Here is a 16,030-nt window from a genome sequence, read left to right on the forward strand (position 1 = left end):
AAATGTTCAAATATTTTTTGTGGATGGAGTGACATTTCTGGATTAAAAAAATAGTTGTGTATAATGGTGCTTTGTATTTAGTTTTTGTGAAAACTTTATTTTCAGGATTTGAGGAAGGAAAGTTCGTAGAAGAAGTTTGTGAAAAAGGGATGGAAATCTTTAAAATTACAAAAAAATTAGTTAAAAGGATTTTTTTAAAGATAAAAAATTTTGTGGTGTCGACAACAGATAAGATAGTATTTTTTTTCGCAATTAGTCTTGTTTTACATTTAACAATAGTCTGTTATTATTAAGTTTAAAATGGTTTAACATTTTTTTGAAATTTTGGTATCTAAATTAAGAACAACGACAAACAAAAAAATCCAAATTTTCACACTTGTTGTTTTACGTCAAAAGTTGAAGATAAATACCAAAAAGAGATAAGATAAGATTAAAGAGAAGATAAGAAAAGAAAAGAAAATGATGACTGATAAAGAGGAAAAAAAATCAATAAAACTCTGAAGAGAAAGATTTGTGATTGTAGAAAATAAAACTGAAATAGAAGATTTGAGCAGAAAAAAGAAAAAACAGAAGGATAGAACTTGAAAGTCATTATGTCCCTTCACTGTTGTCAATTAAATTCATCAGAAAGTGTGTATCAGATATCTCCAAACCAAACCTTTTCTCCAATGAGAAAAAAAAGAAAACAATATACAATTACAAAAAAGAGAGAAGTTTGGACAAATGAAGAACATGCCTTATTTGTTGAAGGACTTTCTTTGTACCACAAAGATTGGAAACGAATAGAGGGACATGTTAAAACTAAGACAGTAGTTCAAATTAGAAGTCATGCTCAAAAATATTTCTTAAAACAAGTAAAACAAAATAATAGTAGTTCTTCTTCTCGTAGTATCTCTCCAAATTCTTCTGAATTTCCTCATGACAAAAGTCCATCAATAAAAAGAAGAAATTCACTTTCTGCATTTTCACCTGCTGCTCCAAGTGAATTTACTGTAACTTCATTTTCAGATAATAATTCTCCAAAGATGAGCTTATCACCAATGAATGACGAACATTCAACTACAATCTTCCACCCAATTTATACTGATTAAATATGTTTCTCTCTTTTCATGAATTTCTTATTTTATACCTCAAAAAATTATTAACCAATAAAATGATTGATTTAAGGAAATTAATTAGAGTTTAAGTTTATTAAAAAATTAGGGGGTTGTTCATAAAGGTTCTAATTGATATGACAACAAACCATACATCTCTTAGTTCTTTGCTTATACTGAATCAATCAAATAATTGTTGTATAAATAAAATTATTTCTAACAATAATAGTTCTGTTCAAACCAGTTATTATCAAGTGATAATTTATTTCAAGTAAGTCCTATAGAAATTGTAAATAATCAATACTATCTTTCTTACTAAATAATTGATTCACATCAACTTAATATGGAATCTTCTCTCACTCCAAATGAAATTAAAATAAAGCAAAATAATCAATACCCCCCTTATATTTAAGTCATTTCTCATTCTTCTTCTTTAACACAATAATAAACTTCCCACACCTTTATTGATTTACAATATTCTCATGTTAATGAGATGTTTATTCAAAAGGATTAAAAAAATGAAAGAATGACTATTTTGTTTGTTTTATTAAGCATTTATTGTTTACTAAGTTGAATTCATGCTTTTTTTCTAATAAAGAAAGGTAAATAAAACAAGGGTTCATACATTAGGAATAATATGTCTTTCTAGATTTATTTTGGAAGTTGGTTCATTTAATCTATGGATTTTTAATATTAATTTATAACTATTTTATTATATAAACATAGTTTTTAATTAAAAGAAATAAACCTGAACTTAGAAGTGTATTTATTTATGAACGAAAATAAATCAAAAGAAGCGTGGAGTGTTTTTATTAGGGGGATAAGTCCAATGATTGAAAAAGATGATTTAAAAGATTTTTTGATTGAATTTGGTAAAATTACTTCATTACTTTTGTATGAAAGAAAAAGTTGTCCAACACAAAAATATGCTATTGTCTTATTTAAATCAAAAGAGCAAGCAGAAAAGTGTATAAATGAAATTGATGGTAAGTCACTCTTGGGTCATCGTTTAGAAGCTGATTTCGTTTTTATGAATCATTAAAATGTTTTATATTCCATTTTTTTGGTTAAGCTGAATAGAAGGAAAAGAGAATATAATATGAACTAGAAAAATGAAATGAATTTGATTTACTTTTTCTTCATCATTTCACTTGGTCAATGTCTTAGGAAAGAAGAAAGAATTGAAGGAACAATAATTGTCTCATCCAAATGGAATGAAGAAATAAAACAAATTCTTCAAACGTCTTCATTTGAGATAGGAATACAAAATAATGAACAATGTATCCAAGAACTTAAAAATATTAAGAAATATATCTCAACTCAAAACGAAACACTCATTTCGTTTCAAGAAATTAAAGAGGAACCACTTAACACCATAATCAACCAAAACAAAGGAATAAAAGAAATTATTGAACGTTTTACTTCGAATGTTACATTCTCTTCTTTAAAACAATTAATCTTCTCACAAAAAAGATTTAAAGAGAAAGCAGAGTTACAACAATTTTATTTATTTTTAATCCAGTCAATTCTTCCTAGAGAAGATATTATTAAATACCTTAGTCCTTTTATTCAATACTTTAAAGAAATTACATTTTTATGTAAGGATATATATTGTTCAATGTCAAATAAAAAGAACAATCACTTTGTCATTGCAAACGAAGAGATAATTTTGTTTCTTCAGTTACTCCTTGAAAAAGAACAATTAGAATTTCCAACACCAACAACTTATCTTGAATTTATTATTACCAAAAGAGAAAACGTTTCATTTATTAAAGTAAAGATGAACAATTCTCTTATTCTTATTGGTCCCAATCATCAACGCTCTTATGAACTTACTTATTTTCTTCAATTAATTGAATAGCATTTTTAATTAAATTATGTGACTTACACTTAGGACAAATTCTATATTTATTAGTAAAAAAAACTAAAAAAAAATTAAAGAAAAAAGATAATTGATTCATCTGAGATGGACCAACAACAGAACCTAATCAAACAACTAATAGAAGAAAAAATAACTGTTCCAACACGAGAAAATTATATAATCCAAATTCAAAAAATGAGAAGGGCAGTAATGACACAAGACATGCCAATAGATGACCAATGTGAAAAGATTTCTATAAGAGGGAAAGTATGGAAAATTTTATTAGGTATTTATAAGATTGATTCATTTGAATATTGTGATTCTGGAAAAACTGATGATGCGAAATGGGAAAATATTTTTAAGGATTATAGTAGAACTTTTAGACATGATGATATTTATGAACAACGTAAATGTAGTGATAAAATAGTTCGACTATTAAATCATGTATGTGCAGCTATAGGGAGTGAGGATGTTACTTATCTTCAAGGGATGAACTTAATTGCAGGAATGTTTCTTGCAGTTATGCCAGAGTTAGATTCATATTATTGTACAAAAAAGATGATTTTACAATTATTACCAACTTATTATGGTAAAAATGGTAAATATTATGGAGTTTGGTGGGGTTGTAAGTTAGTTTTTGATTGTATGAAATATATTGATCCAATTCTTTATTCACATTTCTATTCTTCTCGAAGTAATCCAATTGTTCTTATGCCTTGTTTTAATGGGCTTAGTTCAAATACTTCTCCTTTAAATGAAGCTTTAATTCTTTGGGATTATTATTTTGCAAAAGGTTGTTTTAATGTTGTTTATATAACTTTAGCACAATTAGTTTCTTGTAGAAAAATTCTTCTTCAAGTTCCTAATCCATCAGCAATACTCAAAGACTTACCTTCTTTACAAGCTAAAAAATTAATTTTATTAGCAGAATCATTTAGTCAAGCCATTCCTTGTGACTTACAAAAATTAGTTAAACAACATACTGTTTCATTGGACTTAAATCCTTTTAAAGATTGGAAAGAAATTACTTCTGAAGAACAATGTTTCAAGAAGTTTTTTGAATAAATATTAAATTTTTTTTTATTACATTCTATTCTTATTTTTTGAGTTGATATAATAAATTTGAAAGATTCTTTGACAATCGTATTATCATCTTTTTATTTTCTGTTTCTCTTTCTTTTGTTGTTTCATTAATATGTCTATCAATAAAATGTGATGATCCAACGATAAACATATTGTTTGAACAAAACCAATGATTGATTGTATCATATACATAAATTGAACCTCCTTTATATGGTACAACAACTGCAACTCCTACCTTTCTTTCTAATTGGGTTGAAAGAATTAATCCACAAAGATTCATCACTCCTTTTACTTCTATTGGAACGTCATAAAAATAGGTTGGACTTCCAATTACTATTCCATCAGATTCTTTCATTTTTTTAATAAGTTCATTAACTAGAGGATTTCCTTGTAAACATGTTTTACTCTTTTTACATGTTTGATATGCTTTACATGGTTTTATTTCTTTGCCTCCTAATTGGAAAAATGTTGTTATAATGTCTTCTCTTTCTAATTCTTGTTTTATCAAATTAAGCATTAAAAAAGTTGTTCCATTTAATCGAGGACTTCCATTAATAATAAGAACTTTAGGTAAGTTTAGTCTTTCGTTCATATAACCTTTATTGAATAAGTTAAAAAGATGATTACTAAGTAGAACCCAAACAAAAAGATTTGATCAAACATGAAAATAAAAATAGAAATAAGTAACAAAACAACAAACGAAAAAACTAGTAATTCTAACTGAAAAAATTTAAAAATAGGTCAACTAGAACTAATAAAAAACTAAGAACTTAGAAAAAGAAAATGATGTTGTATCTTCTTTTCATTTGTTATGGTTTAGCAGCTGGATTAGAGAAGGTTGACTTTACTTTAAATGATAAAGAATATGTTATTATTGACGTTCAGCACAATAATATTCCACAATATATCTCTAATGTTTATGCTTATAGAAGTAAGTCATCAGGAAATTCAATTACAATTGTAGTTGATGGAGAAAAAGAATCAAAAAAATACCAATATCAAACCAGTGAATTAAAACGTTTGCAAATTGGATTTGCAAAGAATAATATGTATGTTTTAAATAATGGAAATGTTGATGTTTTTGATCTTAATTCTACTATTTCTGGAGTAATTTCACATAGTTATCCATTAAGTAATATTGATTCATATTCACCAATGACTGTTATTACAAAAGAATTTGTTTCATATAAACCAGAAGTATTTATTGTTCTTTGTCAAAATAATGGATTAACAGTATTTAATGAAAGCTTTAATGTAGTAGATTCTACAAAACATCCATGTGGTAATTTTTCATCATATGGATATTCTTATTTAATGGTTAGAGGAGGAGGAGATGTAGAATTATATACTTTAAATCAAGGAGGTAAATTATCATTTTATACTAATTTTGAAATTAAAGACAATAGTTCAATTACTTTTAATTATGATATGTCTATTATTAATGAATATGATGTTGTTTATAGTGTCATTTCTGATAAAAATAAAATTCAAGTAAATTCACCTAACAACTATGCTTATCCAACATTCATTGATAATGTATTTATTAATCCAAAACAATTTGTTAATCCAATTAATACTCAATATGTTCCTATGATGTCAACTTATAATAGTTTCTTGGTCATTGGTGGATTTGGTTATTCTGTTGGAAGTATTCAAAGAGGAGGTGCAGTTTCAGTATATTTTGATAATTATTTAGTAAGTACAAAAGACAGATTTAAGTTAATATATAGTTTAGTTTCAAATAGTTCATATGACTATATGGGATATTCTGTTGCTATGGATTCAAAAACACTTTATTATGGTGGTAAAACAAATATTCTTCTTAATGGAAGTGCTACTACAGTAAAAGTTGATGTATCAAAAATCACTGCTCAATATTGTACAGGAACATTATGTTATTGTGCTCCAGGATATTATTATAATTCTTATATGAAAACATGTTTAAAACAAATTGGTGGTGTTTCATCAATTATTATTGCTGTTATTTGTATTTTTATTCTTATTTTAATTATTGCGTTGATTAGTGTTTTATATAAAAAATGGAGTAGAAAACATGCTAAAAGCTTCACTATTGATGGTCAATCTTATCCTTTTACTCCTTTAGAAGAACTTCCATTTACATTCTCTACTGAAGTATTGACATTTGGTTATGAAGATGGTAACAAAGCTCCAATTAATCGTACATTAGAACAAAGTCTTACAATCACAAATAATTCTACTGTTAATAAACAATTTGATATTTCATTACCAACAAGTTACAAATTTAATATTCAAACTAATGTTAATAATATGTCTATTAATGCTGGAGAACAAGGAACTGTTCGGTTTACTATTACTTTCCTTTGTACCTGTTCATGTAATGATGATGATATTATTGCATTTGCAATTACAGAAGAAGGAAATGAAGAACCTAAATTTGTTTATGTTACAATTAATGTATCAACCGAAGAGAGTGTATTTATTGATTACAAGGATGTTCTTATAAGTAAAAAAATTGATAATGGTCCTAATTCAGAGACTTTATTAATTAACTATAAAGATAAATCATATGCAATGAAAAAGTTTACTACTGAATTTAATGAAGAATTAATGAATGTTTTTAGAAATAAAATTAATTCATTAATTAAACTAGAAAATGAATATTTATTACCAATCTCTTTTGCTTGTATTGCTCCACAAAATAATTGTCTTATTAATGAATATTCTATCATAGGTAATTTAAAAAATATTTATTCAATGAAAGAATCTCCTAAACAATTAATTTGGAGATGTTTACTTAATGCTGCACAAGGTATTCAATATCTTCATCAAAGAGATATTATTCATAGAGATATTAAACCAGAAAATATTATCATTTTTTCTACTGATTATTCAATGAAAATATGTGCTAAATTAACTGACTATGATTTACCAAATGAATTAATTGGAAGTAAACAAGCAGCTCAATTAAATCAACAAATTGGACAAGAAATTTATTTTGCTCCTGAAGGAATTAATAATAAAGAAATAACTTCAGCTTACGATATTTATTCATTAGCAATTGTTATTGTAGAAGCTTTTGATAGAAAATGTCCATATTCTATGTTAGGAAGTTCTTGGGAAGTTCTTGAATTTGTTAATAAAGGAAAGAGAGTTGAAATATCAAATAATATTCCACCAACTACTGCTTCAATCATTCCTAAAATGTGGGATCAAAGTCCTGAAAAGAGGTGTAAAATCAATGAAGTTATTGACACATTAATGAATAGTGAAAAAGAATTAGAAGAAAGTCAACAAACAGTGATTGATATGTCAAATGATATTGTTGGTTCTTTACTTGGAGATGAAAATACAACTCCATCACAACCTATTCCAACTACTTCTGTTAGTCTTACTAATGAACCAGAAAAAGTGCCAAGTCCAACTCCCATTGAAACAAGTGAAGCAAACGCTGCTGATGATTTAGCTGCTTCACTTCTCGACTCACTTTAAAAGAGGTTTATTTAAAGTAAATTACTTTCAAAAAATAAAAATATTTTTTAAGGTGTTTTTCTTTTTTTTTCTTTTTATAAAAAATGAACCAAATGAATTAATAATGATAGTCATCTCTTCTATCTCTCCTGTCATCTAATCTTCTTTGTTCTCTTGAATAAATATATTCATAAGAACCATCTGACTTTACATGTACTGTTGGAGGAATATGTTTTACTGGTATTTTACAAATGCCATTTTCATTATCAAAGATTGATTGTTTCATCCAATATTCCATTCCCCAATATGCTTCTCTATTATCCTTTCCTTCAAACCCTTTTTTAAAATGTACCATAATTCCTTCAGCAGTCTTTCTATCAGCAATATAAACAACTTCAATTTTGTATGCTGGTAAATATGACTCACAGATATATTTTGGAATATAATTTGATAAAAAGTCTTTTTGTTGTTGTTGGTCTGGTGGGATATTTGTAAAAATAATTACATTTGATTTCACTAAATGATAAATACTTTCATTTTCTTCTTAAGTTTTTGTAACAAACATTCTACATATCCACTTTTATCGGTTATTTGATTTCTAAAATCTCGTGATGCAAGTGGTGGAGGTGGTTGTTCTCTTACAACTGGAGCTGCATATCTTGCTCCTGTTGGATAATTATTATAATTATTATTCTGTTGCATTTGTTGATGCCTATACATATATTGATGATTAGAATATGGTTCTTGAGGTGCTTTTGGTGGTGGATAATTTGATGGATTGTGGAAATAACCTCCTTGCATATTTGTCTGATTATTGTTTTTCACTTTTCTTTGTTTTAACTTTTTTTATTCTATTTTCGTTTTATATAACACTATTTTATTACTTAATGAAATAGAACTTAAAAGTACATTTGTCATGACTGAACGTATTAATTGTCAAATTCCTTTATTTGCATTAACTCGAGACAATACAAATTACTTTGCTGCAGGTGGAGGTGGAAGTTGTAAAAGTGGTATTAAAAATGGTATAATGAAGATTCCACAACTTGGAGGAAAACCAAAGTTTTATGATACAGGAGATTCATCAATTTCATGTATCATTTCTATTAAAGACCCAAAAGAAACAGACAAAAGACTTATTATTTATTCTGCTAATGAATATATTTATATTGCTAATGAAGAATTAGAAATTCAAAATAAGTTACAAGGATTAGATGTAGAAAATGCTGAAGATGAGATGATTGAAGTTAAAGTTATGAAATATACTAAAAAAACACAGTCATTGTTTGTTGGATGGAGTAATGGTGTTGTTCAAAAATATCATTTAGAGAATAAAAAATTAGAATTAGTTAAATTGTTACAAAAAGAAACAGGAAAAGATGTTAATGGTATGTGTATTTCAGCTCATAAGAATAGATTATTTGTTACGTCTCATAATAGAAAATTAACTGTTTATGACACTGATTCAGGTGAGGTGTTAAAAAGTATTTATCCTGAAGATTTAAATAAAAAATGGGATAATGCACTTTTCTGGGGTTGTATAATTAGTTATAATGGAGATGAAGCAATTCTTGGATTAATGAAAAAATCCAATCCATCATATTTACTTGTTCTTGACTCATACACTTTTACATTAAAAAAAACTTTATACTTATGTAAATCTCAAATTTCTTCTCCAATTGCTACTGAACGAGCAAGAACATTAGCTAGTGTAGGATGTTCAGATGGAACAGTAGTTGTAATTTCTTTATTAAATTATAAAGTATTATCTATCAAAAAACATCATTCATTTGTTATTCCTGCTACAACTATTGATTTTAAACAAACAGTAGCAACAGTTTCTTTAGATTATAATTTTGTTGTAACACCAATAACAAATAAACCATGTTTGTATTTTTTCTTTCTTTCTCTTTTTTTTAAATATGACTTACCTTTTAGATGGATTTATCATTTTGGGAATTATTATATTGTTTTTGGCGTGTTGTGCTTTTTACTATATGAAGCTGCACATTGACTAACACAATAATTCACTTAATTTGTGTTATTCTTTTTTCTTTTTCTGTTGAACTTGAAAATAATTTCTCTTCTTAAAAAAATAATACTTAAAATTATAATTAAACTATTAAATAGATCTTGAAAAAGAAGATTATCCTTAATGGCACAACAACAAAAGGTCAAAACCCAACAAACAGGTATTCAAAGTAAATTAGGAACTCACTTTCAAACTATCTTTCTTCCAACATTACAACTTATTACACGACCACAAACAAATGACTTACTTAAAAATTATCAAGATTTTACAACAGAAACATTACTTAAAACACTTCCTTTAAATCACCCAAAGAAAAAAATTATAGTTTGTGATAGACACTCTTTTATGATGATGGAACTTATTGGTGGTCAATACCTTCAAGATGATAATTACAATATTACTGATATGATATGCTATGAAGATTATAACGTTGAAAGTTTCACACGAACATTTTTTAGAAAGACATTAGCATATTTTGTTATTGTTGAATCAACAACAGAAGCAGCAACTCATGCATTAAACTTTATGAATAAATCATTAGAGAAATTTAATGAAATAGCAAATGATTCATATGTAATGACACCAGAAAACTTTTTCTTTTTCAGAATGCCTAAATTTACACCATTTGATGGTAAATTATTGGATCCTTTTAAGACATCATTTAGATTAGGTAAAATAGATATTCCTGTTGCAGTTATTCAAGACGATGTCTTCAGTTTACAAGATGATAATGCATTTGTACGATTATTTGGTGAACGAGATGTTGGAATATTGAATGAAATTTATTCATCATTAAATACATTCCAAAAACGATTTGGTTATTTTCCAAAGGTATTTAGTCGTGGACAATATTCACATCAACTTGCTGAGATGATGAATATTAAACGACCAAATAATGAATTTAATAAAGAAGTAGACTTTGTTTATATTGTTGATAGAACATTTGATTTATTAACTCCTGAATTAATTGCTAATAATTATGAATCATTAATTGATGAAGTATATGGAATAAATGATGATTGTACTACTGTTAATGTAAATTTAAGTATATATGATAAAGTTTTTGGAAGTTCAAAAGACTCAGATGTTGCTTATAAAGTACTCAGTGAAAAGAAAAATGCATTTATTACATTACATGGTAATTGGTATAATGAAATTAGTAAAGCTAATTTCAATGATATTCGAACAGTATTAAATGATAAAATTAAAGCAACAAAAGAGTTACAAGAACTTACTCAACAAGAAAAGTCTATTTCTAAGAAATTAGAAATGACAACTCATTTTAATATGTGTTTAGCATTTGCTACAATACATCCACAAATTCATCAATCAATTATTTCATATGTTAATACTTATGATAATTTAGAATTACAAGAAAAACAATTCCAATTTTTTGATTATGTATTTTCTTCAGCTAAACAAATTGCTGGATTATTTAAACAAGACCTTGCTGGTCCAATAGAAGAATTATTATTACTTGGAAAACATGAAGAAGCATTAAAACAATTAGCAATATTATGTGCTGGGTATGATGGTATTAAACCTGATTTATATGATGAAGTAAAGAAGTTCTTTATCCAATATTGTGGAATTGAAGAATTAAACATTTGGTCAAAAATGGAAATGGCTGGAATATTAAAGAAAACAGGAGAGAAATCAAGAACCTTTACTGCTTTAAATTCAGCATTAAAATTATATGAAAAAGAAAATGGATCAAGTTTTTATGGAGGTTATACTCCATTAATAGTAAAATCATTAGAAAATATTATTTGTCCTCAAGAAACTGAAGAATCTTCTAATCAAAAAGGTGTTCTTGGAGCTGCATTAAAAGGAGTTAGTAAATTAACTTCTAAAAATTTAAATGATATTTTAACAGAAGAAGAACAAATGAAAATCACTAATATTAAAGAAACAATTGAAGGAGGTTCAAAGAAAATTGTTGTATTTGTTGTTGGAGGAATTACATTTGGTGAAATTGCTAGTTTAAGAAGTTTATCACAAAAACTTGGAAGGCCAATAATTATTGGTTCAACTCATATTATTCGTAAGAATAATTCTATGATTAACCAATTCATTCAATCAGCTGAAAAAGAAATGAGAATATTCAATTGAAATTAAAAATTTTTTCACACAAATAAAGTGTTGTTTTAGGGTTTTTTTTTAATAATAAACTAAACTTATAAATAAGAAGAAAATTTTAAATGTCATTTGAACCATCACATCAATTTCAAAGAATTCTTCATAATGGAAATAGAAATGAGACATTATCTAATGGTATTCATACATCAAAATATACAATATATAGTTTTATTCCATATTTTTTATATGAACAATTTAGAAAATTAGCAAATGTTTATTTCTTGTTTATCTCTTGTTTACAATTAATTCCAGGACTATCACCAACAGGGAGATATACTACTTTATTTCCTCTTTGTGTTGTGTTAATATTTTCTGGGATAAAAGAGATTTATGAAGACCTTAGAAGACATAGAGATGATCAAAGAGAAAATAACAGAACAACACTGAGAAAAATTACAAATAATGAGGTCATTGAAATAAAATGGAAAGACGTTGCTGTTGGAGATCATTTAATTATTAAAAAAGAAGAAACTATTCCATGTGATGGTATTGTAATATCAAGTAGTAATAAAAATGGGGAATTATTTGTAGAAACAAGTCAATTAGATGGAGAAACTAATTTAAAGAGTAAATATTGTTGTAGTACATTTAAAGAATCAAAAGAATTAGATGAAAAAATAGATATTTATTATAATGATCCTTCTTTAGAATTAACTAATTTTGAAGGAATGGTTGTTAATCAGTTTAATGATGTAGAACGGTTAAATGAAAAACAATGTTTATTAAGAGGAAGTAAATTAAAAAGAGTAGATGAAATTGAAATGATTTGTTTGTATGTAGGAAGTGAAACAAAACAAATATTAAATGGAAAAGATGCCACTTTAAAAAGATCAAGAATGGAATTACAAACAAATAAACTTGTTTTAGTAATGTTTACTTTAGCAATTATATTATCAAGTATTAGTACAATTGGGTTTTTTAAATGGAATTGGGAATTTGAATTATGGTATCTTAATGATGATGGAACGAATGATAAATTGTCATACTTTTGGATATTTTTTACATTTATAATTCTTTATAATAATCTTGTACCAATTTCATTATATGTATGTCTTGAAATTATTAAATTAATTCAAGCATTCTTTATTGAAAATGATGGGGATATTAAACATTCAGTAAATGCAAGGTGTAGAAATACAAATTTAGTTGAAGAACTTGGAACAGTTAAATTTATATTTGCTGATAAAACAGGAACATTAACAAAAAATGAAATGAGATTTAAGAAATGCTTTATTGATGGTAATGAATTTACTACTTCATTTTCTTTTGATAATGCTAATCAAAAAGAACAATGGTTCTTAAGATGTTTATCAACATGTCATACAGCTGATAAAACTGATAAAGGGTACAGTGCTTCATCAGCTGATGAAGAAATATTAGTTAATGTTGCAAAAGAATTTGGAGTAGAATTTAAAGAAAGAAATTCAGAAGAAATAATAACAAGTGAAGGAACATTTAAATATTATATAATTCCATTTAGTTCTGAAAGAAAAAGAATGTCAGTTGTTTTAATACAGAACGATAAAGGATGGGTATTTATGAAAGGAGCAAATGGAATTGTTCAAAGAAATTGCCAAGATAAAAATGAAAAAGTTGAAAAGAAATGTAAAGAATATGCGGAAGAAGGTTTGAGAATATTAGTTATTGCTGGTAGAGAATTAAAGAAAGAAGAAATACAAAATATTAATAAAATTAATGAAACTGGAAAAATGGAAAGCTTAGAAAAAGAATTAATAATATTAGGATGTACTGCTGTTGAAGATGAATTACAAGAGGGAGTTATAGAAAGTATTGAAATATTAAAGAAAGCAGGAATTGTTATTAGTATGCTTACTGGCGATATGAAAGAAACAGCTGTTACAATTGCAAGAAATGCACATATACTAAGTAAGAAAGAAGAAGAAAATGAATTTATAATAAGTGGAAAGGAAATGAGTTTAATGCTTAAGAATAATAAAGAAGAAATTATTAACAAAATAATTTCATCTTCTGGGGTTTGTGTATATAGATGTACGCCTAATGATAAATCTAATGTTGTTAATGTTATTAATAATTATCTTCATCAACAAGAAACAATGATTTCTACATTAAGTATTGGAGATGGTTGTAATGATGTTTCTATGATTAGAACAGCAAATGTTGGAATAGGAATTACAGGTAAAGAAGGAATGTCAGCTGCAAGAGCAGCTGATTTTTCCATTGAAAAATTTAGAGATATTGTTAAGTTATTATTAGTTCATGGAAGGTATTCATTTAATAGAATTGGGATATTTACATCACACACATTATATAGGAGTATATTATTATTTATTACACAATTTTATTTTGCATTCTTTTCTGGGTTTTCAGGAACCTCTATATATGAAAGATGGAGTTTGGTAATGTTTAATATTTTATTTTCAATATTATTACCAATGGTTGTTGCTACATTTGATAAAGACTATAGTTCATATGAATTAATAAGTAGACCAGAATTATATTTAACTGTAAATTCTATATATACTTTAAAAACAGTATTATTATGGTTTATTGATGGAGTAATAGAATCAATGATAATATTCTTTTGTGGAAAATATTTATTAAGTGGTGATATTGGGTTTGGAGAGATTGGGATGGATGGACTTGGATTTACTATTTATGGTGCTATTGTTATAGTTTCATGTTTTCATCTTGCAACACATTCTCATACTTTTGTATGGCCATTTTATATATCAATGATTTTATCAATATTATTATTCTTTGGGTGGTATGTTTTTTATGGATTTGTTGGTGGCTTTAAGTTTATTTCTATGGGAGAATCTGTGTATATGTTGGCATTCAATCTTTGTTCTTTACCACGATTCTGGATTGTTTTATTATATATTATTTGTGTTCCATTAGTTAAACCAACTTTTCTTCGTTGTCTTGAAGATATCAAAAAACAAAATGAAGAAATAAAATTCCTTAATGCTCAAATTATGACACTTTTCATGAAAATATCTTCGCAATTCTATAAGGTTAAAGAAGATTAGAAAAGTTATATCACAACATTTTTCTTTTTTTTTGTTTTGGAGTCATATTATGAATAACAAGTTTAATCGTTACAAGCAATACTAATAAAATAAGTATTACGTAATGAACAATAATATTATTAGATTCAAATTTGTTATTCTTGGAAGAAAATATTGGAAAATAATTTAAAAAAATGATTAGTGGTATTTTTAGTGTTATTGAATTAATTCGATTGTTCTACTTTGGTTTAATATTCATATTTCTTTTTTGTAGAACTTTCATCTCAATTTAGAGAAATAAAATAAATACTATTTATCATAAAGAAGATTATATTTTTATTATTTGTTACTTTTCATGAAAAAAAATTTATTTATTATTCATAAAATAATATTCAATTAAACTAAAAAAAAATGTAAACTTCAACTCTTTCTTCAAAAGCATTTTTTTTTATGTTTGGATAACTTGAAAACAGAGAAAAATACTATATTTCTAATAAATTAATAATAAAAAAAAAATTTGTATTTAGAAAAATCAAAAAGAAAAAAATAAATATTATCAACCAACTTTGAATGAAAAATCTTAATAAAAGATATTTGTTTTATGATAAAAAAATCAGGAAATTTAAGAAATTTACAAGCAAGAAATTTCAAAGTTTGAACAGTGGAATTAAGAAAAGTTAGTGAGAACTAAATCATTGTAAGGAAGTAGTATCTATCATTAAGTTAAATGGATTTATCAGGTTTTGGAACAACCATTATTGAAGAGTCTTTTTCAGAAGATGATAAAGAATTAACCAATGAAGAAGAAAGTAATAATATGACTTTCACAAAAACTGGTTTACAACAACTAAATAGTGCTTATCAAGAATGTTATTTCCAATACCAAATTGGTTCTACAACAACTAAACAACAACTAAAACCTATTTTAATAGAACTACATCATCTTATTCAAAAATCATTCTCTTTATTAAATTAATTTGTATTTGTTAACCACAAATTTTATGGAGTAGTACATGCTTTAATTTATTTGTTGATTACTCAATATTCTTTTTCTTTGTTTTTAATTAATTTTCATAATAACTAGATTCTGTTCCAATTTGGAACATACAGCAATTATTATTGTAATGGTTATTGAGTGTGTCATTGTGTAGTGAAAAGAAAAGTAACTACAACGTAGAGGCTCAACATCATATAAAAGAATGAATGTCAATACCAGTAAATGGCATAACAATAACAATATGAATGACAAAAATAAAAAGCAATTAATTAAGTATTAATAAGAACTAGCTTCTATTGTTAATGGCTCAGGTGAGACTAATCCCATCAATGAGTCTTCTTCTTGTAGCTATGTGGAGTATGTTTGATTGTGATCTCCGCAGTA

General features: G+C 26.1%; 11 protein-coding genes across 11 annotated transcripts; 8 read left to right on the forward strand and 3 right to left on the reverse strand.

The window, feature by feature from the left end:
- Positions 1-593: 593 nt before the first annotated feature.
- Positions 594-1,091, forward strand: ENU1_186750 (Myb family DNA-binding protein, SHAQKYF family protein; the record flags this gene model as incomplete). Its single annotated transcript, XM_008861656.1, has 1 exon — positions 594-1,091. The coding sequence occupies one exon, from the start codon at positions 594-596 to the stop codon at positions 1,089-1,091; it is 498 nt and encodes a 165-aa protein (XP_008859878.1).
- Positions 1,092-1,866: 775 nt separating this feature from the next.
- On the forward strand, positions 1,867-2,136 carry ENU1_186760 (RNA recognition motif (RRM, RBD, or RNP domain) containing protein; the record flags this gene model as incomplete). Its single annotated transcript, XM_008861657.1, has 1 exon — positions 1,867-2,136. One exon carries the CDS (start codon positions 1,867-1,869, stop codon positions 2,134-2,136), a length of 270 nt encoding a protein of 89 aa, XP_008859879.1.
- A 75-nt stretch (positions 2,137-2,211) lies between these two features.
- On the forward strand, positions 2,212-2,955 carry ENU1_186770 (hypothetical protein; the record flags this gene model as incomplete). The annotated part of the gene is made up of 1 exon (XM_008861658.1): positions 2,212-2,955. The coding sequence occupies one exon, from the start codon at positions 2,212-2,214 to the stop codon at positions 2,953-2,955; it is 744 nt and encodes a 247-aa protein (XP_008859880.1).
- A 195-nt stretch (positions 2,956-3,150) lies between these two features.
- Positions 3,151-4,020, forward strand: ENU1_186780 (TBC domain containing protein; the record flags this gene model as incomplete). The annotated part of the gene is made up of 1 exon (XM_008861659.1): positions 3,151-4,020. One exon carries the CDS (start codon positions 3,151-3,153, stop codon positions 4,018-4,020), a length of 870 nt encoding a protein of 289 aa, XP_008859881.1.
- Positions 4,021-4,051: 31 nt separating this feature from the next.
- On the reverse strand, positions 4,052-4,630 carry ENU1_186790 (NADPH-dependent FMN reductase domain containing protein; the record flags this gene model as incomplete). The annotated part of the gene is made up of 1 exon (XM_008861660.1): positions 4,052-4,630. One exon carries the CDS (start codon positions 4,628-4,630, stop codon positions 4,052-4,054), a length of 579 nt encoding a protein of 192 aa, XP_008859882.1.
- A 191-nt stretch (positions 4,631-4,821) lies between these two features.
- ENU1_186800 (protein kinase, putative) lies at positions 4,822-7,509 on the forward strand (the record flags this gene model as incomplete). The annotated part of the gene is made up of 1 exon (XM_008861661.1): positions 4,822-7,509. One exon carries the CDS (start codon positions 4,822-4,824, stop codon positions 7,507-7,509), a length of 2,688 nt encoding a protein of 895 aa, XP_008859883.1.
- Positions 7,510-7,606: 97 nt separating this feature from the next.
- ENU1_186810 (hypothetical protein) lies at positions 7,607-7,786 on the reverse strand (the record flags this gene model as incomplete). Its single annotated transcript, XM_008861662.1, has 1 exon — positions 7,607-7,786. One exon carries the CDS (start codon positions 7,784-7,786, stop codon positions 7,607-7,609), a length of 180 nt encoding a protein of 59 aa, XP_008859884.1.
- Positions 7,787-8,004: 218 nt separating this feature from the next.
- On the reverse strand, positions 8,005-8,289 carry ENU1_186820 (hypothetical protein; the record flags this gene model as incomplete). Its single annotated transcript, XM_008861663.1, has 1 exon — positions 8,005-8,289. One exon carries the CDS (start codon positions 8,287-8,289, stop codon positions 8,005-8,007), a length of 285 nt encoding a protein of 94 aa, XP_008859885.1.
- A 115-nt stretch (positions 8,290-8,404) lies between these two features.
- Positions 8,405-9,502, forward strand: ENU1_186830 (Sec1 family protein; the record flags this gene model as incomplete). The annotated part of the gene is made up of 1 exon (XM_008861664.1): positions 8,405-9,502. One exon carries the CDS (start codon positions 8,405-8,407, stop codon positions 9,500-9,502), a length of 1,098 nt encoding a protein of 365 aa, XP_008859886.1.
- A 141-nt stretch (positions 9,503-9,643) lies between these two features.
- On the forward strand, positions 9,644-11,632 carry ENU1_186840 (Sec1 family protein; the record flags this gene model as incomplete). The annotated part of the gene is made up of 1 exon (XM_008861665.1): positions 9,644-11,632. The coding sequence occupies one exon, from the start codon at positions 9,644-9,646 to the stop codon at positions 11,630-11,632; it is 1,989 nt and encodes a 662-aa protein (XP_008859887.1).
- An 89-nt stretch (positions 11,633-11,721) lies between these two features.
- ENU1_186850 (phospholipid-transporting P-type ATPase, putative) lies at positions 11,722-14,670 on the forward strand (the record flags this gene model as incomplete). The annotated part of the gene is made up of 1 exon (XM_008861666.1): positions 11,722-14,670. The coding sequence occupies one exon, from the start codon at positions 11,722-11,724 to the stop codon at positions 14,668-14,670; it is 2,949 nt and encodes a 982-aa protein (XP_008859888.1).
- Between the last annotated feature and the right edge of the window lie 1,360 nt (positions 14,671-16,030).

The sequence above is a fragment of the Entamoeba nuttalli genome (assembly GCF_000257125.1).
Source record: "Entamoeba nuttalli P19 unplaced genomic scaffold asmbl_8554, whole genome shotgun sequence".
In the NCBI taxonomy this organism is placed as follows: Eukaryota; Evosea; order Mastigamoebida; family Endamoebidae; genus Entamoeba; species Entamoeba nuttalli.